Here is a 21,476-nt window from a genome sequence, read left to right as displayed (position 1 = left end):
AGTTTTGATGATTGAAGCATCAGTTCTTGCACTACCAGATTTTGAGTTCTTTATCGCTGAGTGTGATGCTTCACATGTAAGAATTGGAGCAGTTCTAAGTCAAGATGGAAAGCCTCTAGAATTTTTCAGTGACAAGTTGTCTGATTCTAGGAGATTTTATTCGACTTATGACCTAGAGTTCTATGCCTTAGTAAGAGCAATTAATCATTGGCAGCATTACTTAGCCTATTGTGAGTTTGTGGTTTATTCTGACCTTCAAGCTTTGAGATACTTATAGTCTCAGAAAAAGCTAAATGATCAACATGCTAAGTGGAGTTCTTTCCTTGATGAATTTAACTTCTTTTTAAAATATAAGTCAGGATAACCTAATATTGTAGCTGATACTTTAAGTTGGTGATCCTTACGTTTGTTTGTTATGAGCACTCAAGTCACAGGTTTTGAGGAATTAAAAAATCAGTGTGGTTTTGATCCTTATTTTAGTAAGATATTGTTGATTTGCAACATTCCTCACAACCTAATATTTTAGTAAGGTAATTTTTGAAATATAAGTAAGGACAACCTAATATTGTAGCTGATGCTTTAAGTAGGTGATCCTTACGTTTGTCAATTATGAACACTCAAGTCACAAGTTTTGAGGAATTAAAAAATCAGTATAGTTTTGATCCTTATTTTAGAAAAATAATTGTTGATTTGCAACATTCCTTACAAGCTAAAAATTTGCCTTCTACATTACATGAAGATTATTTGTTTAGAGAAAATTAGTTATGCATTCCAGAAGGGTCTTTAAAGGAGCAAATTATTAGACAATGTCATGGAAATGGTTTTGGAGGACTTTTCGATAGGGACAAAATTTTCGCAATGATTGCCAATCGTTGCTAATGGTGGAGTTACAAAGGGACGTGGAGAAATTGGTAAAGAGATGTCTAGCTTGTTTATTTGGCAAAGGAGGTGGTTAAAACACAGGTTTGTATACTCATTTACCTAAATCAAATGCACCATGGAATATAGATTTTGTTTTGGGACTTCTAAAGACAGCAAATATATTTGATTCTATCTTTATTGTGGTAGATCATTTTTAAAAAATGGCACACTATATTCCATGTTCTAAAACCTTTTATGCAACTCATATTGCTGAATTATTCTTTCAAAAGTTTGTTAGACTACATGGTGTACCAACTTATATTGTTTCTGATAGAGATGTAAAGTTTATGGGGTACTTTTGGAGGACTATATAGAGAAAATTTGGGACAATTGAAATATTCTAATACTTGCCATCCACAAACTGATGGCCAAACAGAAGTTGTTAATCGTAGCTTGGGAAATCTTTTAAGATGTCTTGTAGGAAACAACACAAAGAAGTGGGATTTAGTCATACCCCAAGCTGAATTTGGTTATAACAATTTTGTCAATCGAAGCACAAAGAAGACACCTTTTGAAGCTGCTTATGGGTTGAAACCTCAACATGTGCTTGATTTGCTACTCTTGCCAAGAGTAAGTGATGAAGGGGAAGCATTTGTTGATCACATTCAGAAGATTCAAGAAGAGGTAAAAGTTGCCTTAAAAGCCAACAATGCAACATATTCTTTTACTACCAAACAACATCGTCGTACATAGGAATTTGAAGAAGGTGATCAAGTACTTGTGCATTTGAGATGAGAACGATTTCCTAAAGGAACTTACCACAACCTGAAATCTAGGACTTGTAAGGTGTTGAAGAAAATTAGCTCAAATGCCTTTTTAATTGAGCTTCTACTTGAGTTTCAAATTAATCCGATATTTAATGTTTCAAACTTATATCCTTTTTATGGATTTGATGATGTTGCATCTTTCATTGATACTTCAATTCAGGAACTACCAGCTGCAAAGGCTGATGTTATTGAAGAAGTGTTGGATGTTAGGGAAGTTCGATCTAGACTAGGGAACCCTTGTAGATGACTCTTGGTAATGTGGCTTGGTAAATCAACAAATGAAAGTACATGGATTTCTTAAGAAGAGTTGAATCTAGTTGATCCAACCATATATGAGTCAAGGTTTACTCATCAAAGCCAACTTTTTCTCTGACCTGGGGAGAATGATGCAGAAGCATTCGAATTAAATTAGGATTTCGTTTTTTTTTCTCAGTGTTCCTTCTTTATGTAGGATTCTTATTTAGTTTTCTTCTTTATCTAGGATTCCTATTTAGTAAAATATTTTACTTCATTAGGAATACTTTTCCATTTAAGATTAGGATTTGTCCTAATAGGTATAAATAGGACAGCAATAGTTAATTTCTGTATTCTATCATATTTTTCAATTCAGAATTTTAATTCACAAGTTTTCTTTAAACTTAATTACTTTCTTTTATTCTAACCCTAATCACCTTATTCTAACTCTAATTATTGAGATCTAATTGCTCTAACCCTCCCACTACATCAACTTTACCTTCTTTAAAAAACTTTCTTCTTAAATAGATATAGTACTTTAAAAACTCATCAATTACCTCCAAAAACTTCCTCCCAAACAAGTTGTCGGTGAATAAAACTTTATAAATAAAGTTGAGTTCTACCTCCATCACTCTCAGTTGATAATGAAAAATTAAATTTTTCATAAATTATTAATTAAAAATTAAATTAAATTGATTCTTTTATTAAAATAATCAAAATTTATGTGTTCGTTTTAGTGATTTTTTAATTGCAATCCTCTAACTTTTAAATATTTTCTTAATTTTGTAATTTGCTTTGAGATTGACTCTCATTTTGTAGAAATAAAAAGTTTTATTTTTTTTAAGTACTTATGATGTCAAATGAATATAAGAAAAAGAAGAATAAGAAAAGGCCTTTGAGGTAAAATATCATATTTAAAAGTAAGAAATTTATTATTTGATCGTTAAATTTTGATTAATGTTATAATTTGATCTATATATTTTAAAAATTAAATAATTTAATCTCTCACTTATAATTTTATCAAAATTATAAAGATTTTTGTCTAATATTATTATTAATTTAAATGAAAATAATAAATATATTTTTATTCAATTAAAAAAAATTACTATTTAACCCTTTAAATTTGATGACGTTACGATTTGACCTTTATACTTAAAAATTAAACAATTTAATTTTTCATTTATGTTTCTTTTTAATTAAGGAAAATTGTTATAAATAAATTAATTTTTTATATTTTATAAGAAAAATTCACAAAATTTTAATAAAAATAAAGTTAGTAAGAAATTTTTTTTTAATAATTCTAATAATTTTTAAATATAGAGATTAAATTATTTAATATTCAAAATACATTAATTAAGTTATAATACCATCAAAATTTAGGAATTAAATATTAAATTTATCAAAATTTAAGAATTAAATATTAAATTTCTTTTAATTGAATAAATATATTTATATTTACCTTTTACTTAAATTAAGTGCTATATTGGATGAAAAGATTTCTATTCTTGACAATGCTTAAATGAAGATTAAATTATTTAATTTCAAAAATATAAAAGCGACGGCGAATTTTGGAACAAGGTAAAAATCTGGTTTCTGAAGAAAACAAAGAACGCAAACTGTCTCCTGGGAACAACGACATGGACGAACATCAAAAATCTCTGATCCTCAACTCCTCCTCTCGCTTTCCACCTCCCCATGGTCCCAATTCCCAATTACAATTTTTCTTAACCTCTTTTCAGCTTTTCGATCTGGAGAGTTAGTTTCTGATTCCATTTTCAGTTCATTGCAGGAGTGAGGCTATCCTATGGTACAGCTGGTTTCAGGGCAGACGCATCACTTCTCCAATCGACAGTGTTTAGAGTTGGGATTTTGGCAGCTCTTAGATCTCTAAAAACCCATTCAGTGATTGGATTGATGATCACTGCATCACACAACAAAGCCAGCGATAATGGAATCAAAGTTGCTGACCCAAGTGGTGGTATGCTCACTCCAGACTGGGAACCTTTCGCTGATGCTATCGCCAATGCTGCCACTCCCCAACATCTTCTTCAGGTCAGTAATATATACCCATACAAGGTTTTTGTCGAGATTGTGAGATGGTATGGTTTTGTCCAAGAAAGACCCACATATACACTGTCTTAATGAGAAGGAAGGCTAAAATTGAAGTGGGCTGATTTTGTAATTGAAATTTGATCTTTAGCTTAACAGAATATAGAGAAAAATAATCAATTTTTAACTGACTCCTACTAGAATGGGACTGAAATGTTTGTGTCTGCTTATATTTTGTTTTTTTCTTTAGTTGATGCAATGTTGGTTTAAGAGTTGTGGTTTGTTTTTATGCTGTTGTTAATTATCCTTCAATCATTATTTTTTGTTCTTTTTTTTCTAGTGCCTAAATTAAAAGATTGAACTTATGTGTTGTTTTTTTTTTTTAGTTTTTATTTATTTATTTATCTATGTAGTTGATAGATGAATTTGTAAAGAAGGAAAACATCCCTTTTGATGGAGTGCGGTCAGCAGAGATATTGTTGGGAAGAGACACAAGGCCTAGTGGTGAATCTCTTCTTGAAGCCGCTAAACAAGTATACCCCTCCCCTCATCTGTTATGAACTTGTGCATGTGCGTGTGTTCATCTAATTTTTTTCCTTTTTCACAGGGTTGAAGCTGTGATCTTGAACCTTTTAATTCATCTCTTTGAGAAATAGTCTGAATTGAATTGTGCTTTTTGTTTCACTGAAGGGAATCAATTCAATTGTTGATGCTCTTGCTATTGACATGGGAATTTTAACGACTCCACAGCTACACTGGATGGTTCGTGCTAGAAATAAGGGTATGAAAGCAACTGAAGTTGATTACTATGAGCAGCTTGCTGGTTCATTCAGGTTTGTTTGAGATATAAGTGTATTTCCTGGTTAGAGGTGATCGTTAATGAATTAAGGTCATCGCTAAATGGCTTCATTTGAGGTTTTTATGTTTTATTAGGTGCTTGATTGATTTGATTCCAAATGGACAAAAATTCCAGGAGATAGATGACAAATTGGTCATAGATGGGGCTAATGGCGTTGGTGGAGAAAAAATTGAAGTTTTAAAGAAAATGTTGAATGGTTTGCCTATTGAGGTTCGCAATTCCGGGAAAGGAGGAGGTATACTCAATGAAGGAGTTGGCGCTGATTATGTTCAGAAAGAAAAGGTTGTTCCACAAGGATTTGGCTCTAAGGATGTTGGGACAAGGTCAGCCATCTCATTGTTTGATAGTGTGGTTGTTATTCATGCAAAAAAATCCTTATGTTTTGCTTGCTCTGCTTATTGGCATGCCTGCTTTATAGTATGTTGGATGAGGAAGAAAGGTGCAACATAAAAAAATAAAAAGGCTTTAATCCCAAACTAGTTGGGGTCGGTTATATAGATTTCTTCTTTTTTTTTTTTTTTTCCATTCAGCTCTGTTAGACACGAGGTCCGCATCAAAATCCAAGACTTATAAATCTTTTGATATTATTTCCCTCTACGTCATCTTAGACTTCACCTTTCCCTTCTCTCTCCTTCTCGTACTAACCTATCACCCTTCTGTGCTGAGGCATTTTTGGAACATAATCAGACAACAATTCACATTTTTGCAACTGTCATTTTCTTTTTTTCTGTCATTATAAGAGTAGGCTGCATGGATTTGTTGCCATTTGAATTTTGTCAACATGTATTCAGTGCTTGATAGCGTGGCTAATAGTTGTTAGACAGTTAATAGCAGTAAATCAATGGTTGTTAGATAGTTAATAGCAGAAGATTTATCTTTTGTTGAAAAGGCTTTTGTTTTGAACCAGGATAAAATAATATTTGCCAATTGATGGAATAGCTATTATGGCTGTTGATGGAGGATGTCTATGAACTCTTAACTTCTTGGCCTGTCAAATTGAGTGGGTTTATTTGGAATAAATCATTTGCAAGAATTCAAAAGAATTCTCACACAAGCATGCATGAATTCTATTTCTTTTAAAATGAAAAATCTTTTACGTTAAAAAAATTGAATTCTTTCATTTTAAACAGGAGAATTAGTAAAAAAGAAATCAATTGAATTAAATTCTTACAAAATTTTACATTCCAAACAAGGGGAGTATGTGTTGAAACTTTAAAATTTTATAATATGCGATCATCTATATAGACTATGATGCTGATTGGTGGGAATAGGAGCTAACTGCATGAATGTTTTATAGGTGTGCAAGTTTGGATGGAGATGCTGATCGACTTGTTTATTTTTCTGTGCCATCAAGTAATAGCAACGTCATTGATCTTGTTGACGGTGACAAGATACTATCTTTGTTTGCTGTATTCATCAAGGAGCAATTGAGTGTTCTTAGCACGGAGGGAGATGAAAAGATCGGTGACAACTATCAAGCTCGATTTGGTGTTATACAGACGGCTTATGCAAATGGAGCATCCACAGATTACCTCAAACAGTTAGGCCTTGAAGTTGTGTTTACCCCAACAGGAGTGAAATATTTGCATGAGCAAGCTGCTCGGTATGATATTGGGATCTATTTTGAGGCCAATGGCCATGGCACAATCTTGTTCTCAGAATGCTTCTTATCTTGGTTGGAAAGCAGATATAATGAGTTGTCTTCCAAAAATAAAGGTTATTTCTATAGAATCTTGCACTATTATTGCTTATTTGCAAGGCTGAAGCTTGAGATTTTTGTTTGACTCAGAATCGGAACAGCATAAAGCTGCTTTGAGATTATTAGCTGTTAGTAAGCTGATCAACCAGGCTGTTGGAGATGCTTTAAGTGGTTTGCTATTGGTAGAAGCCATTTTACAACATATGGGATGGTCAATACATAACTGGGCTGAGCTTTATCAGGATCTACCAAGCAGACAGCTTAAGGTATGTTTCCCACTGTCCTTTTTTTTTAAAATTTTTTTAAGGAAGACTATTTCTAATTTGTTGGTTCTCATCTTGTTCCCTTTGTCATGATATACCATCCATCCTCAATGCTGCTCCCTCCAATTTTTTAATGCTGATTGAAGAATCTTGCTAAAGTAGTGAGGAGATTCGGTGGCTTCATTTTATAATCATTATGGTCCATGTGATATTTCTTTTTTCCTTTGAATTCAGAAATTGATGCCTCTATTGCTTCCATGATGTCAGGTCAAAGTCGTAGACAGAACTGCTGTAGTAACAGCAAATGCAGAGACTATGGTTGTGAGGCCACCTGGCATTCAAGATGCCATCAATGCAGAGATCGGTAAAATACTCTGAAACCTGATGTTTTAGACCTGGCATATTGTTTATCAGGATTTTTATGTGCATTCTTTTGTTGCATCTTCAACCTTTGATTAATAGTATGCACAGTTGTGTAATGAGCATCGAGTAGAAAAATAGAGCAAACAGAAACATGTAATCTATGATTAAATGATGTCACTTGCTAAAGTGAGTTCCATGAAGTGCGCACTATTTGCAACATGTTATATTTTTCACCACTCAGAGTGGCTATGGTGGTGTGTGCTTTCACGCATGCTTGAATGAAACTTCCTAAGTAGCAGTTGCTAGTTTTCCTTTATCTTTTTGGCGAGTGTGCCATATTGAATTAACTAACTAGGATTTTTACTTGTCATACAGCCAAATATCCCCAAGGCCGATCTTTCATACGGCCATCTGGCACAGAGGATGTTATACGTGTATATGCAGAGGCATCAACACAAGAAGCAGCAGACAGCCTTGCTAGCTCTGTAGCAAAACTTGTGGACCAGTTCCTAGGATTTGGCAGCTCCAGATAGGATTTTTATTTTATTTTAAACAAAATGACTAATTTGTCATATAGTCAAATTGGAGTTTTTATCGTTGATCACTGGATAGTTGTAAGTCTAATAATTGTTTTCCAACTTTTGCTCATCTTAATTTCACACAGCAGTTTAGATGGGTTTGATTTGTGCATTTATTAGATCATGGAATGAGTCAAATTAGCATTAAACATGCCTACGTATGTGTATGTTGAAAATTACTGAGTTATTAAAATTTTCATTTCATTATAAAAATTCAATGGACGGAAATTACAGATGCCAACGTTTAAATCTAGAACTAGTGAAGTTAACAGACCTAGTGAAGCTTTTCACCGGGTTTAAGTCTTTAGTTGGGCCAACATCCAACCTACTTTCGATTAAAAAATTAAAATTTTAGAGACGATAGAACCTTGAATGCACCGATTTGTATATTGATTCCAGGATTGGTATTTGTTTTTGAAAGTGCCAAAAGTTGATATTTGTTTCTGAAAGTATTGAAAGGAAACTTCACAAGTCTGAATTAGTTTTATCATGTGTAAATCTCCTCTGTGGCTCTGCAAGCAGAATGAGAACAAGAACACTAAGAACCAGTAATCTAGAGGTAGAAATCAGGATTTTCCGGTCTGATTCATCAGAGCTAAGCCGAAGAGTTGTTTCTTTGGTGGAGAAAGTCCTTTAAAACTCCACCTTATTGGAAATTTATCCAAATCCATGATTATTGAGCACATCTAATGCAGCTTTAATCACAACTATGGAACAAAATAATGAGATTATAAAAAAATAATGTTACCTGTCCCTCAATCACAGGTTTAAATATACGCTGTTAAAATGCATTGATCAGCCATATTGGTGTTCCATGGAATCCAGAATCTAGAACCAACAGGCAAGTTTTTGGCATTAATTAATATCATTCTTGCTGTAAAGGAATGTTGCAGGACTCCTAACACAAAGCAATTAATCCAATGGGTAACTGAATTGGCTAGCTCATATCTTAGTTGTTTTTTCAAAGTCTGTTCCTCAAGTCAGGACACTGGCATAAAGGATAATCACCCACGCGTTGGATATTGACTACAAGAATAATCATCCTTTGTTCTTAGTCTTGTGTTATCATCCTTTGTTCTTAGTCTTGTGCCATCATGAGAAAAATCACCTAATCTTTAACCTTGGCTTTCTGCTATTATTGAAAGAGAAAAATCACCTACTCTCTAATCTTGGTTTTCTGCAGTTATTAAAAAAGCAAGCATCAAGTGTTCCATTAGAAACTAGGGAATTCTAGCATAATTAGACAGTTCACTCTTCCTTGTTTCCTGCAATAAGTCAGGGAAGGAATCTCAAAAGCTCTTTAGGGCACCATACAAAGCTTTAAATGCATAAATGTCCTATCCAGTCTCCTAGCTATTTAGACATATGCTGCATAAAATACTTTCTGCAGTAAAATGCTATCACCTTTTTACCAAGCAAAACACATTCAATAATAACTAAATGCCTCACAAGCCATCATCTGAACAGATAAAGGACTATCATCCCAATGAACTAACGTATATCTTCCAAGAAAAATTCTTTGTACCTTCTCCGACTGACTTCACCAATGTAGTGAAACCAAAATGAAAATATGCAGATAGGCCAGAAAAGAACGCTCTTAATAGGCATTTATATATTCCCATGATTTCGTGTTGTTTTCAACCAGTTTATCATTTCTCATAATAGGCAATGACAGCATTTCGTGTTAATCATGCTGATGTAATCACCTAAAAATTCAATGAACTGCTCCATATAAGCCACTGAACCAATAGGAACTCCTCCAAAGGATCCTTATTCCATAGTTTTAATGCATCTTCAAATACAACCTTAGATGCCTAATTATTAACTTCCACCACCCTGCAAAAAGCAAATGGTAAGTAGTGGCAGAAAACCGTATTGCCAATCCTTCAATGACCTGACACAAAATTATTTTAGAAGAATGCTATTGTCAATGATGATAAAGAAACCTTAAACCACTTTTTGCATCATTTTTCTTTGGAGTCATCTTTTCCAAACATTCAACAAATAGACTTGGAGGATGGTTAAGAAGCTCAGCAAAGGGAATTCAACCCGTACTAATTGTGATCTAGATAGCTGTTGGGTTTTATAACTATTAGCAGAATCAATTAACTGCTTTTTTCTAATTTGCAGGAAGCTTCACATAATTTAACTTCCTGTATTCAAGTTTTGATACACAGTGCAAACTATAAAAGTGAGTACCGAAGGATGGCAATACCAAGGGGTAATCCATAATTATTCAAATTAAAATGGAAGCTCTTTTTTTTTTTTTTTAATTTCTCCTTGAAATGCATCTATATGTTTATCAGGCTCTATCTATTAGCTGATACATCCAACTATGGATCCCTTTCATGGTTCAATAAGAAATCAAACAACCTTTTTGGACCAAAGATTTCAAGTACAGTACTCTACTTTGTGGTTATAGTGGCTTGTAACAGAACAAGTGAGTTGCCTGACTAACATGTGGAGCAGAGAGAGAGAGAGAGCACCAGGATTTTGATGAAGCCAACATAAGCTTCCACAAAAAGAAGCATTATGATGGATTTTGAATGTTTTTATAAGATATGGCAGACTACATGGACTGCAATTGCAAAATAGAAAGCTAAATATGAAAATCAAAAGCTGCAGTTAATTTATATTTAAACCAAAGCAAATACATTTACTGGAATACCATATTCTGATATTCAGACTCGCAAATTTCCCCATAGAAATTGCAAACAAGCTATTATCTTTCTTCTGATAAATAAAATTTTGCTGTGGAGCACAACAGTTAACAGAACAGAAGATGAAGCAGTATGGAGAATTGATGAACGATTAAGAGGGTGAGCGTATTCGTAGAAAATCCTTTATATGGTACAGGATGGTTGCCCTAACAACATAAGATTGCAATTTTTTGCTAGCCAACCTAACCAATACCAAGAAGATTAATTCACTTAATTTCACCAATGAGTAAATTGATCAGATGATCAACAGTCTGACTGATATTCATCAAGGAAGCCAAAAGAACCACAGAATCTGGCCCTAGCAAAGCTGGTTTGTGTGCTAAAAATAATTAGTACGCATAAGAGACGAGGAAAACCAAATGACTCTCATCAACCAAGATATTGCAATAACCAAATAGGCATTCAGTTTTATTATAACAAGTTTCAACAGATTTAGGAAACATCATGTGTGGAACAAAAATCAAATAGTATTTGAAGTAACTTTCCTCATAAAAAAAAATGAGGGAAGAACAAGAGTAAGGAGATATCAAATCACGTATTTCCTCCCCAGTGCTACCTCATATTCAAAATTCTGTAAACAGTCAAGATATCCAACTTTTCATCTAACTCTCAGCACCAGCTTTTGAACTCCGAAAATCCCTTTTCAAATCAGCAACTCTCTTCATACAAACTGCCTTTGACTTGCCAGGAACTGCAGCTGCAATCTTCTCCCACCTCATTGCCACATCCTTAGGAAATGCTTTTAAAGCTTTTAGCAATGCAATATCCTCCCCTGCACTCCACCCCACTCCACCATCATCACCGTCACCGTCACCGTCACCATCTTTCTTAGTTTCATCACCACCACCATCATTATCTTTCTTAGTTTCACCAATCTCAGATTGAACTCTTGTGTCCAATGGTTTCCTGTTCTTCAAAAATCTTGCATATGAATCATTATCCTCCAACTTCCTCTCCCCCATTTCTTTTGCCTTCTTTATCACGCTCTCCACTCTATGCTTCCCATTGAACGCCTGTGCAATTACCTCCCATCTCCTTGGCTTCCCCACAGGATTCTTCACCATCTGTTTCTTCAATATCTCCAGGTCCTCTTCACTCCACTCTTTCTCTCCCTCATTCGTCACCAACCCATTTCCACTGTTTGCCAAAACTTCTCTCTTTCTTTCCTTAATTGACGACCCATTTATCGTTTCTACCGCAGAAATTGGAGCCATAACAGTTTCTTCAGATCTGATCGCTTTCGATCTCTTTTTGGGCGCTCTCTTCTCAGTTACGATTTCAGGTTCTTCATCAAGGGGCTCGACGATTGGGCCTTGACCGACGCGAATGTCACCGCCAGTGACTCGAGACGGGGCAAAAGGACCAATGATGAAGGAGATGGAGACCCAAAAGAGGAGAGATTTGAAGGGTTCAGTTTGGATGTAAAGAACAGAAAGAAGCAATAGAAGGGAAGAGAAGGAAACTGTAATGAAGATAAGGGGTTTGTTAATGGGGTTTTGTTGGGTTTCCTGATCGGTGAGTGAAGAAGGAATTGGGCGAGACTGGAAGAAGAATCTGGGTCTTGCGTCCTCATCCAGGAACTCCATGGTTGGTTGCTCACAGTGGGAGAGGATATAGAGACCCCGAAAGGAAAGTGACTGAAATTTTGTTATTTTCCTTTTAAAGGCACATGCTTTGACTCTTACGCGGCCCTCGACAAAATTTTACTTCATAGCAACCTTTTAACTTTCTCCTTTTGCAAACCTGTTAATGCCCGCCTTTTGTCTCAGAGCCCTTAAATTCTCTCTTCCAAGAAATTCATTTTACCTTCGTTTCTTTTCTCTCCATGTTAGCTTTTTCAATTCCCCGACAACATTTTCGAAAACCCATTACCTTCAGTTCACAATCAATGAGTACCAACTCCTCCATTGCCTATCCCAGTGTAGGATTCAAGATGCAAACAACCTTCTCAACAAAATGCCTGAGAGAAGCCCCCATAGCCGTATTGTTTATTGGACTTCGTTGCTGACAAAATACTCGAGAAATGGCTTCATTGATGAAGCTCGAGCGCTCTTTGAAATAATGCCTGAGAGAAATACTGTCAGTTATAATGCAATGTTGTCAGGGTTTTTGCGGTGTGGGAAGCTTAGTGAGGCAAGCAGGTTGTTTGAAGAGATGCCAGAGAGGAATGTTGTTTCCTGGACTTCCATGCTTTATGGGTTGGCGGATGCAGGAAGGATTTGTGAGGCAAGAAGGTTGTTTGAGGAGATGCCGGAAAGGAATGTTGTTTCATGGAATGCGATGATTGTTGGGTTAATCAGAAATGGAGATTTGGAGGATGCAAGGTTGGTTTTTGATAAGATGCCAGTCAAGAATGTGGTTTCTTGGAACGCCATGATCGAAGGGTACGTGGAGAATGATAGAATAGAGGAAGCAAGGGCCTTATTTGAAGAGATGGAAGATAGGAATGTGATTACTTGGACAAGCATGATAGCAGGATATTGTAGGGCAGGTGAAGTAGAGGAGGGATATTTTTTGTTTCAGAGGACTCCGAAGAGAAACGTTGTTTCTTGGACAGCTATGATTGGAGGATTCACATGGAATGGCTTCTATGAAGATGCATTGTTGCTTTTTCTTGAGATGAAGAGGAGCACCCACATAATACCAAATGCAGAGACTTTCATTTCACTTGCTTATGCTTGTGCTGGTGTTGGATTTCATCGTCTTGGCAAGCAGTTACATGCTCAATTGATAATTAAGGGGTTAGATCATGATGATTATGATGGCAGGTTATCTAAGAGCCTTACTTACATGTACTCTTCATTTGGCTTCATGGATTCTGCACACTTTATATTTAATAAGAACTCAAATAATAATATTGTCCAGTCTTATAACTGCATGATAAATGGTTATATTCGAATTGGCCAACTGGAAAAGGCTCAAAATTTGTTTGATACCATGCCTGTCCGGGACAAGATCACTTGGACTTCAATGGTTGATGGATATTTTAGCACTGGAAATGTATCCCAAGCATGCTATCTATTCCGTAACATGCCTGACAAGGATGCAGTTGCATGGACAGCAATGATTTCAGGGCATGTCCAAAATGAGCTTTTTGATGAAGCTACCTATTTGTTCTCAGAGATGCAGACTCAAGGTATTAGTCCTCTAAGTTCTACATATGCTATTCTCTTTGGAGCTGCAGGTGCAATGTCATGTCTTGATCAGGGGATGCAATTTCATGGTATGCTGATAAAGACACTATCTGACATGGACTTGATTCTTGATAATTCTCTGATCTCCATGTATGCAAAATGTGGCGAGATACATAGTGCATATAGAATATTCTCACACATGACTTCTCGTGATCTGATTTCTTGGAATTCCATGATCATGGGATTTTCACATCACGGACTTGCAAATGAAGCGCTAAAAGTTTTTGAAGTCATGCTGGAATCTGGAACTCATCCAAATTCGATTACCTTTCTGGGTGTCCTATCAGCATGTGGCCATGCAGGATTCATCAGTCAAGGATGGGAATTATATAATGCAATGAGTGATGTATATGCAATTCAACCAGGTTTGGAACATTACATTTGTATGATCAATATTTTGGGCCGAGCAGGGAAAGTGAAAGAAGCAGAAGAATTCATTTTGGGACTGCCTGTTGAAAGAAATCAGGCTATTTGGGGTGCATTGCTTGGTGTATGTCGTTTTAGTGAGAAAAATGCAGACATTGCTAAAAGAGCTGCCACAAGACTCCTTGAGATGGATCCACTGAATGCATCTGCCCATGTACTGCTCTCCAATATCTATGCTGCAAGTGGCCAACATATTGAGGTACAAAATTTGAGGAAAGAGATGTGTTTGAAGGGTGTGAGGAAGGTCCCCGGATGCAGTTGGATAGTGCAAAATGGAAGAGTTAATATGTTTCTTTCAGGAGATAAATTAGACTCCCGGGGGAATGAAATGCTATCATTTTTATTTCACTTTGGTGATGGATCATAGAAGAAGGTAAGAAATTTTCAGTTTAGTGATAGATCATAGAAGGTATGAAATTTTCAATGTTTGGACCACAACATGGAGAATGGAATTTTGCTACGTAGCTGTGTGAATGGATAGTCTTACTTTCCACTTTCCAGACACATTGTTGACTGGAGGAGAATCAAGTTGCCTTTATTTTCACTGTATTCGGAAGGATGCTTATATATATATATAATAGTAGCCGACCCATGTACATTTACAATCTCAATAACCTGACTAGAGATTTTGAATCCTAGAATATAATTTCTTGTGTATAAAATTGAGAAGTGTTAATCCCAACAAGGAAAGAAGATCTGGAAGCAATATGTACAGCAGTTTATGATGGATCTCTAATGTTTCTGGAAGAGTGTGCTTGTTAAACAGGAAATTAAAAGGGGAAAAAGTTTAGTTACTTCTTTTTGGGGATTTTTCTCAAGATTCTCATGATTCATGCAATATTGAAACATGTCAAGCAGTGGATGTTGCATTCTCCACATGAAATTCTGAAGAATTAAAAAAAAATTCAAAAGGAGAAAAAAAAACATTAGAGCAGTGTGTTTGTAGAAATTGAGAAAGGTGATCTGGTTATACTTTGCAAATGTATTATACTTTTTGACAATTGGGGGAGATGATTTAACGTTAGTGAAAATTGAACACTGGCATCCACCTTGCCAATGTATGTTAAGTTGTCTAACCTGGTAGCATATATACCACCATTTTCACTGAGAATTGGATTACATATGTGATAGAGATGTTTTTGTTTCAGCAGGCCCAGGTGCTATTACTCATTCTGGCCCAAGACCATTCAAAGTTTATACTAGAAGGAGGAAGGAAGGAAGAGATAAGGAGTGTACTACACTACTGCAAATAGACAAGGAGAGTACTACACAGCTGGAAATGGACGTTGGAGAGAAATATGGAGGAAGGGACACGTAGCTGAAAGCAGTTACAGTAATAAGAGCAAAGCAGAATATAAGGAATGAAGAATAGAGTAGAAGGTGTGGAGGAATTGGGTAAAAATTGGGCAGAATTGTTTCTGCACGGGAGTCATCCTGGGGGTTGGGTCACCAGCCATTTTTTTATCTTTCTTTATCTCTTTTTCTTGACTTTTATTTCTATAGTGGAAGCCATCAATGGAATTGTATTTCCGAAGGGGTGTATTGTGCTGAAAGTCTATCAAACCTTTGTATTACTTTAATACAATCAATCACAGTTTCTATATTGCTCTTACTTGAGTTAACTTTCTATTGATAAAATATTCCTTACTCTACCATTTGTGGTTCGACCTGCTGGATCCATATGCCAAAAACAAGAATGGAGGGAAGAATGGAACAAATAGAGAGGAAGGTAAGTACCATCGAGGAAGCTATAACTGCTATGCGCCTAGACCAAGAACAGAGATTCAGTCGATTGGAAAATATGATAGCAGCAATGGCTAATGACAAAACGACTATTGTGGTGGGAGAAACAATAGATCCATCAACTCAAACAACATTACAAGGAGACGCTTCTACTGTTAAACCCACTGCTAGAACTTTGTTGCTTGAAGATGCTGGTACTGTTGCAAAGAAGGTGGATATGCCATCTTTTGATGGGAGTGACCCAGTAGGATGGCTTGCGAGGACCGAACAGTATTTCGAGATTCATGGTGTTCAAAACGAATTAAAAGTACCGTTAGCCCTTGTTAGCATGGAAGGCGCACCGCTACATTGGCTCAGATGGTTGAGACAACGCAATCCACAGTTGACTTGGGAGCAATTACGAAGAGAACTAGTGCAACGCTATGGGGACGATCTTGCTGAAAACCCATACGAGCATATAGCTACTGTAAAGCAAATAAGGACTGTTGCTGAATATGTAGATGAGTTTGTAGCTAGAGCTTCTCAAGTTCCAGAAATGTCAGATAAGCAATGTTTGGGATATTTCTTAAGTGGACTAAAAGAGGATATTAGAGTGAGGCTACGGTCCTATGATACAGTGGATTTATACCGCACAATGAAATTAGCCAGAGAAGTGGAACTGGAACACTGGCATTTTTCCAAAGGCAGGGCAAAAAGCATGCAAGGAGAAGGGACAGGGATGACAGCTTCTTCTCATGGATCTGGATCGAAGTATTCAAGCCCAATTGCTCAAAGAAATTTCTCTGGGCCTTCTTTTACCCAAGAAAAGATGGTGTTTCAAATAAACCACCTGACAAGTCTATTACTCCCTCAAACAAACCCTTAGCCTTACCAATGCCTCCTTCAAAATCTATGACGCCGCAAGCTAAATCCAGAAGCACTCAACAATACTCACATCAAGAGTACCAAGAGCTTAGAGCAAAAGGGCTCTGTTTTAGATGCAAGCTACCATATTCGCCTCTCCATGAATGTCCCAATAAGTCATTAAGGGCTTTAATTGGTGCAGAAGATGAATTTGTAACGGAAGAAGGGGAATTTGCCGAGATGGAGGACGTTAGTGGAATGGGTACTACAACGGAGCTAGATGAAGCCCACTTTTCTCACCTAGAGTTGCCTTTGTATTCAGTTGGAGGTATACTGTAACACCCCCGTTGCATAGCCTGGTAGATTTCACTGTTCCGGTGACCGGTGCCGGTCCGGACAATTAAGGGATTAGAACCATACTTAAGACAACTAGAGAAACCATAAACACAAATAATTAGTAATGTTCAATTAGTTAAGTATAAATAAGAAAAACAAAACATAAGAAGTTAAATGAGCCGAGAGTCATAGCGTTGGGTGACCTTCTCGGGAACGACTACGAAGTCGTTTTAAACTCAAATTTCGAACCGTAAAAAGTGACGCTGTGGTCCTTAGGACCCTTATAAACACAGTGAAAAAGAGAAAATCACAAAAAAGAGCTGTTAAGCCAGTCAAATAATTAGGTCAGGGAGCCAGAAGAAATAAGGAGTTATTTGCAAACCGGGATGAACCGGCGATGGGCAATTTGGTCAATTGACCCCGAGAGCTGACTCCTGACCTAACTGTCAAATAAAATTGGAGAAAAGGAAATTTCGGGATCGAGAATTAAATTAAAGAACTAATAGAAAAAAATAAATAGAAAAAAAAAAAAGAAAGAAGTTAGAAAAGTCAAAGGTGATGACATCATGAATGATGTCATAAAAGATTAATTAAATTATTTTATTAATTTGGGAATTTTGGTCTTCAAAAAGGGATAAGATTAAAGGAAACAAAAGAAAAAAAAAATTAGAAAAAGGTCTTCTTCTCCCTTGGTTGCCGCCCCATCCTTCCCCCATAAACCCTCCATGAAAATCCTTCATTTAAGCCTACATCTAAGCTTAAATTCCTTCACCCAAACTACATAACTCCCTTAAATACCTCACTAGACCTTGCAATCTCAACTCAAGCACAAGAAAGAAAGAAGAAAAGGAGAGGAAAATTGAAGATTTAGAATCCAAAGCAAAGGTTAGTGTGCTAACTTTCAATTTTCTACTTCAAATGCATGTTTAGGTATTTAAGTGAGCTTAGAACTTGATCTAAATGAAACAAATATGGGGGAAGAATCAAACTGAATTTTTGGGTAGCTTGAGAGAAGTATGATTTGCATGAATATGATACATTTGAATGAGTTTAGAAACCTTCCTTAGTTGAATGATTAGTATTAAAACCATTAAGTGTGATTAATTGCAACAAAGTAGTGAAATTAGGGTTTGGAGGCCTAGGGTTAGAGGCAAATTTTGGAGAAATGCATAAATGATATCTTTGACCAATTATGGACTGAAAAATGGTCAATAATGACCAAAGGAAATGTGTGGGAATTATTAGAATGGGAGTTAAATTCGTAGGTCAAATGGTCATGCTGCTGGCAGCATGACCAAACCTACTTTGAAGGACCAAAACGGGAATTTTACAAGTCCAATTGATATGCCACCAATTGGGGATGAAAATAGACATAAAATAGCACAATTTTCATTAAGGAACTATGGCAAAAAACTGACCAAAACTTGGTAAAACAATTGACCAAAGTGAAATGAGAGCAGGCTGCCACTGCACCAAACTGACCAAATGAATAGTAACTGTTCATTTGGTCATAACTCGAGCTAGGTAGGTCAAATTGACCTGAAATTTTAACCGTAATTAGATAAGATATAGATCTAAAACTTTCATGAAGAACACAAACCCAAATTATGCCATTAACCCTTTCAAAATCATTGAGCAAATTTAAACTACTGTACCTGCTATTCTGCAGAATTACCATTGAGCAGTAATGTTTGAAGGGCTATAACTCTCTCTAGGAAACTCTGATTTAGGTGGTTCTTGAACCGATGGAAACATAAGACATAATAGAACATTTCATATGAAGAAAGTGAGACCAAATTATGAACTTAACTTGATCAAATTACTGAACGAAGTTGGATCAAAATCTGCCAGAATCCAAAATCTCAGCATGAACAGTGCACGTGAACAGTAATAGTATTTTGGCCATAACTTGAGCTACAAAACTCCGATTGAGGTGATCCAAAAATGAGAATACACTTAAGACAATAAGGAACATTTTCTATGAAGGAAGTTTTATCAAATTCCAACAGTAGATCGACCAATGGAACAGTGCAACTTCGGAGCACCAAAATCGAAAATTGGCAATTTTGCCAAAATGACCTAAGCTTTGAAAAAATGACCAAAACCAACAAGTTTGGTGACCAAAATGTGGTATGTGGGTGAAGTTGGAGTTCCCATACCTATTAATCCTTAAAAAGTCAATAATTTGACTTGAATAGTGTAGTGAATAGTAACCCGAAACACAAAAACTTCGAGAACGTCGAATTTAACGCAATAGAGCTAGTTAAAGTGAAGTTAAATTTATTTTTGGACTTATGTTAAGTTATGGTACTGAAACACTATGAAATTGTGTGTTTCAGCTGAAAAAGACTTGGAAGCTCGGAGAGACTAAGTCAAGGCCTAGAGGCGACTCCAGTCAGGTTTGTGCACAATAAATTTATGTAATTGTTTTCCAATTGAAAATTTGAATTGCTATACTTTATGAAGTCGCTGTGGTATTTATGAATTGTGTTGCCACTTTGTGACTATAAAAATGACTTTGAAAATTGTTTGGGATCTATCATAAATTATTGAAAATAATTATTTTAAATTGATTTTGGATTCACACTTAGCATGACAGTATCACATTTTCTCCTCCATTTATGGGGTTGAGATCGTTTATTTTCCTTCCTCTCTGGCTTGCCAGTTGAGGTTGTAGATCGGATGAGTACTCATTAGCTAGCTAGCCACCTCCCTCATTGATTTCGATTAATGGGGTTGTAGATTGCTTTGTCGTGGTGTACAACGCGGCATTGATCGAAAATTTTGTGTCATGGCTTAAGTTGTGTATGATTTTGGCAACACTGTGTTTATGAAATTGTTTGACTAAACTGTGTTTAATATATTATTTGACAAAATGAGTTGTTATGAGCTTTGATATTTGTGAAATGTGATTGTGAAGTATTCAAATTATGTTTCATCAATAAATGATTTATGTATCGTATTTTAAATTTTTATTGTACACCACTGAGTATGTTTATACTCAGCGATAGTTTAATTTACTGTCGCAGATAAGAGCAAGGAGAAAGCAGCAGAGTGAGCTGCGGGATTGACAAGAACTTCTTGATCCCTTTTGTACGGGTATTGTTTTATACCCTTGTGGTTATTTTGATGTAAATACTGTAATGTCATAAGTATCAATGTAAATTGAGCAATTGTAAATAAATTGTAATAATATTATTTTGGGTTTGCTTCTGTAAATTTAATATTTGTAAATATGAATTTTCTGCTTTATGCCTTGTTAATGAAGTATTAAAAATTTTGTGATGACCAAATTTGATTAAATTGTGGAAATTGCTTTGAAGTGATTTGAATTGGGTTGATTTGAGTTTTATTGGAGATTGGGAGTTATGGAAAACTTTTGAAAGTGCTTTTTACAGGTATTTGAAGAACTGGTTTCTCAAAATACAGAGGGAACTCTGTCAAAATTTTTATAAAATTTGCGGCAAAATTTAAATGGACAAAAATTTTTATTAGTAATTAAACTTTGAATAAATGATTTTTAATTCTTATCAAAATGCTCACCACTTCCAAAATGTAAGAAATTGTTTTAAAATCCCTTGTAGGGTACTTAATGAGTTATCGGTAGATGAAGTTCGGTAGTTCATTAAGTATTCTACGGGATCATGTTATGCCTTACGGAGGGGTAAGGTGTGACATATACAACAACCGAGAACCATGAAATTCCAAGGAAGTATTGCTGGGCATTCGATAGTGGTCATGGTGGACAACGGCGCTAGCCACAATTTTATATCTACCCAGCTGGTACAACTCCTTAATTTACCTATTTCAGCAACACCTACTTTTAATGTTAAATTGGGCGATGGTTGTAAAATCTCTTCAACAGGTCTGTGCAAGCAAGTCGAATTAAATTTGATTAATTTCAATATTTGTGTTGATTGTCATGTATTTCCTTTGGGTGGGGTTGACTTGATTTTGGGAATAGCTTGGTTACAAACCCTTGGAGATGTACAGGCCAATTGGAGAAAAATGACTTTGCAATTCCAATCCAATAGTCAGACTATATTGTTGCAGGGAGATCCTTCTTTGCATAGGTTACAAGTCTCTATGCGTTCTTTACATAAAACTGATGATGTTGTGTTTCAGCTATGTTGTGGCCTATGGAATCAAATTCAAAAATTACAGAAGCTAGGAATGAATTAGATGGTGAACAGAAGGTTGCTTTACAGAATATTTTACAAGAATTTAATGATGTTTTTACTGAGATACAAGCCTTGCCACCAGTACGACAAGCTGACCATCAAATTCCACTATAACCTGGAGTGGGAACAATTTCGGTGCGACCTTATAGATATGGTCATACGCAAAAAGATGAAATAGAGAAGCTTGTTTCAGAAATGCTTTCCGCTGGTGTGATCCGTCCTAGTAGTAGTCCTTTTTCAAGTCCGGTGTTGTTAGTAAAGAAAAAAGATGGAAACTGGCGATTTTGCGCGGATTATAGG

At 35.8% G+C, this 21,476-nt stretch overlaps 3 protein-coding genes across 5 annotated transcripts; 2 read left to right on the top strand and 1 right to left on the bottom strand.

Moving 5' to 3' along the window:
* The first annotated feature begins 3,478 nt into the window (after window positions 1-3,478).
* On the top strand, window positions 3,479-7,831 carry LOC110648888 (phosphoacetylglucosamine mutase). Of its 3 annotated transcripts, none has more exons than XM_021803254.2 (9): window positions 3,479-3,620; window positions 3,712-3,974; window positions 4,385-4,504; window positions 4,662-4,804; window positions 4,905-5,153; window positions 6,128-6,546; window positions 6,620-6,795; window positions 7,060-7,156; window positions 7,531-7,831. In XM_021803254.2, exons 1-9 carry the CDS (start codon window positions 3,560-3,562, stop codon window positions 7,686-7,688), a joined length of 1,686 nt encoding a protein of 561 aa, XP_021658946.2. In that variant the 5' UTR covers window positions 3,479-3,559; the 3' UTR covers window positions 7,689-7,831. The 3 variants fall into 3 exon arrangements, with proteins under 3 accessions (XP_021658946.2, XP_021658948.2, XP_021658949.2); XM_021803256.2 differs by having other exon boundaries at window positions 3,490-3,620; window positions 3,702-3,974; XM_021803257.2 differs by lacking the exon at window positions 3,479-3,620 and having other exon boundaries at window positions 3,830-3,974; window positions 4,385-4,541.
* Window positions 7,832-10,834: 3,003 nt separating this feature from the next.
* LOC110648885 (transcription factor MAMYB) lies at window positions 10,835-12,039 on the bottom strand. Its single transcript, XM_021803250.2, has one exon. It carries the CDS (start codon window positions 12,037-12,039, stop codon window positions 11,056-11,058), a length of 984 nt encoding a protein of 327 aa, XP_021658942.2. The 3' UTR covers window positions 10,835-11,055.
* Window positions 12,040-12,202: 163 nt separating this feature from the next.
* LOC110648883 (pentatricopeptide repeat-containing protein At1g32415, mitochondrial) lies at window positions 12,203-15,685 on the top strand. The gene has a single exon (XM_021803248.2). It carries the CDS (start codon window positions 12,203-12,205, stop codon window positions 14,438-14,440), a length of 2,238 nt encoding a protein of 745 aa, XP_021658940.2. The 3' UTR covers window positions 14,441-15,685.
* Window positions 15,686-21,476: the final 5,791 nt, after the last annotated feature.

This window comes from Hevea brasiliensis, chromosome 15, assembly GCF_030052815.1.
Source record: "Hevea brasiliensis isolate MT/VB/25A 57/8 chromosome 15, ASM3005281v1, whole genome shotgun sequence".
Classification (NCBI taxonomy): domain Eukaryota; kingdom Viridiplantae; phylum Streptophyta; class Magnoliopsida; order Malpighiales; family Euphorbiaceae; genus Hevea; species Hevea brasiliensis.
The sequence above is the reverse complement of the archived record's forward strand: the minus strand, read 5'-3'. Positions and strand labels throughout refer to the sequence as shown.

What these genes read in the sequence shown, in the direction of transcription:
- LOC110648888 (XM_021803254.2), top strand. Translation starts at nt 3,560, where the DNA reads ATGGACGAACATCAAAAATCTCTGATCCTCAACTCCTCCTCTCGCTTT. An exon ending in CTCCCCAACATCTTCTTCAG is followed by an intron (nt 3,975 to 4,384) that starts GTCAGTAATATA and finishes TTATCTATGTAG; the next exon opens with TTGATAGATGAATTTGTAAA. An exon ending in TACCAAGCAGACAGCTTAAG is followed by an intron (nt 6,796 to 7,059) that starts GTATGTTTCCCA and finishes CCATGATGTCAG; the next exon opens with GTCAAAGTCGTAGACAGAAC.
- LOC110648885 (XM_021803250.2), bottom strand. Translation starts at nt 12,039, where the DNA reads ATGGAGTTCCTGGATGAGGACGCAAGACCCAGATTCTTCTTCCAGTCT.
- LOC110648883 (XM_021803248.2), top strand. Translation starts at nt 12,203, where the DNA reads ATGCCCGCCTTTTGTCTCAGAGCCCTTAAATTCTCTCTTCCAAGAAAT.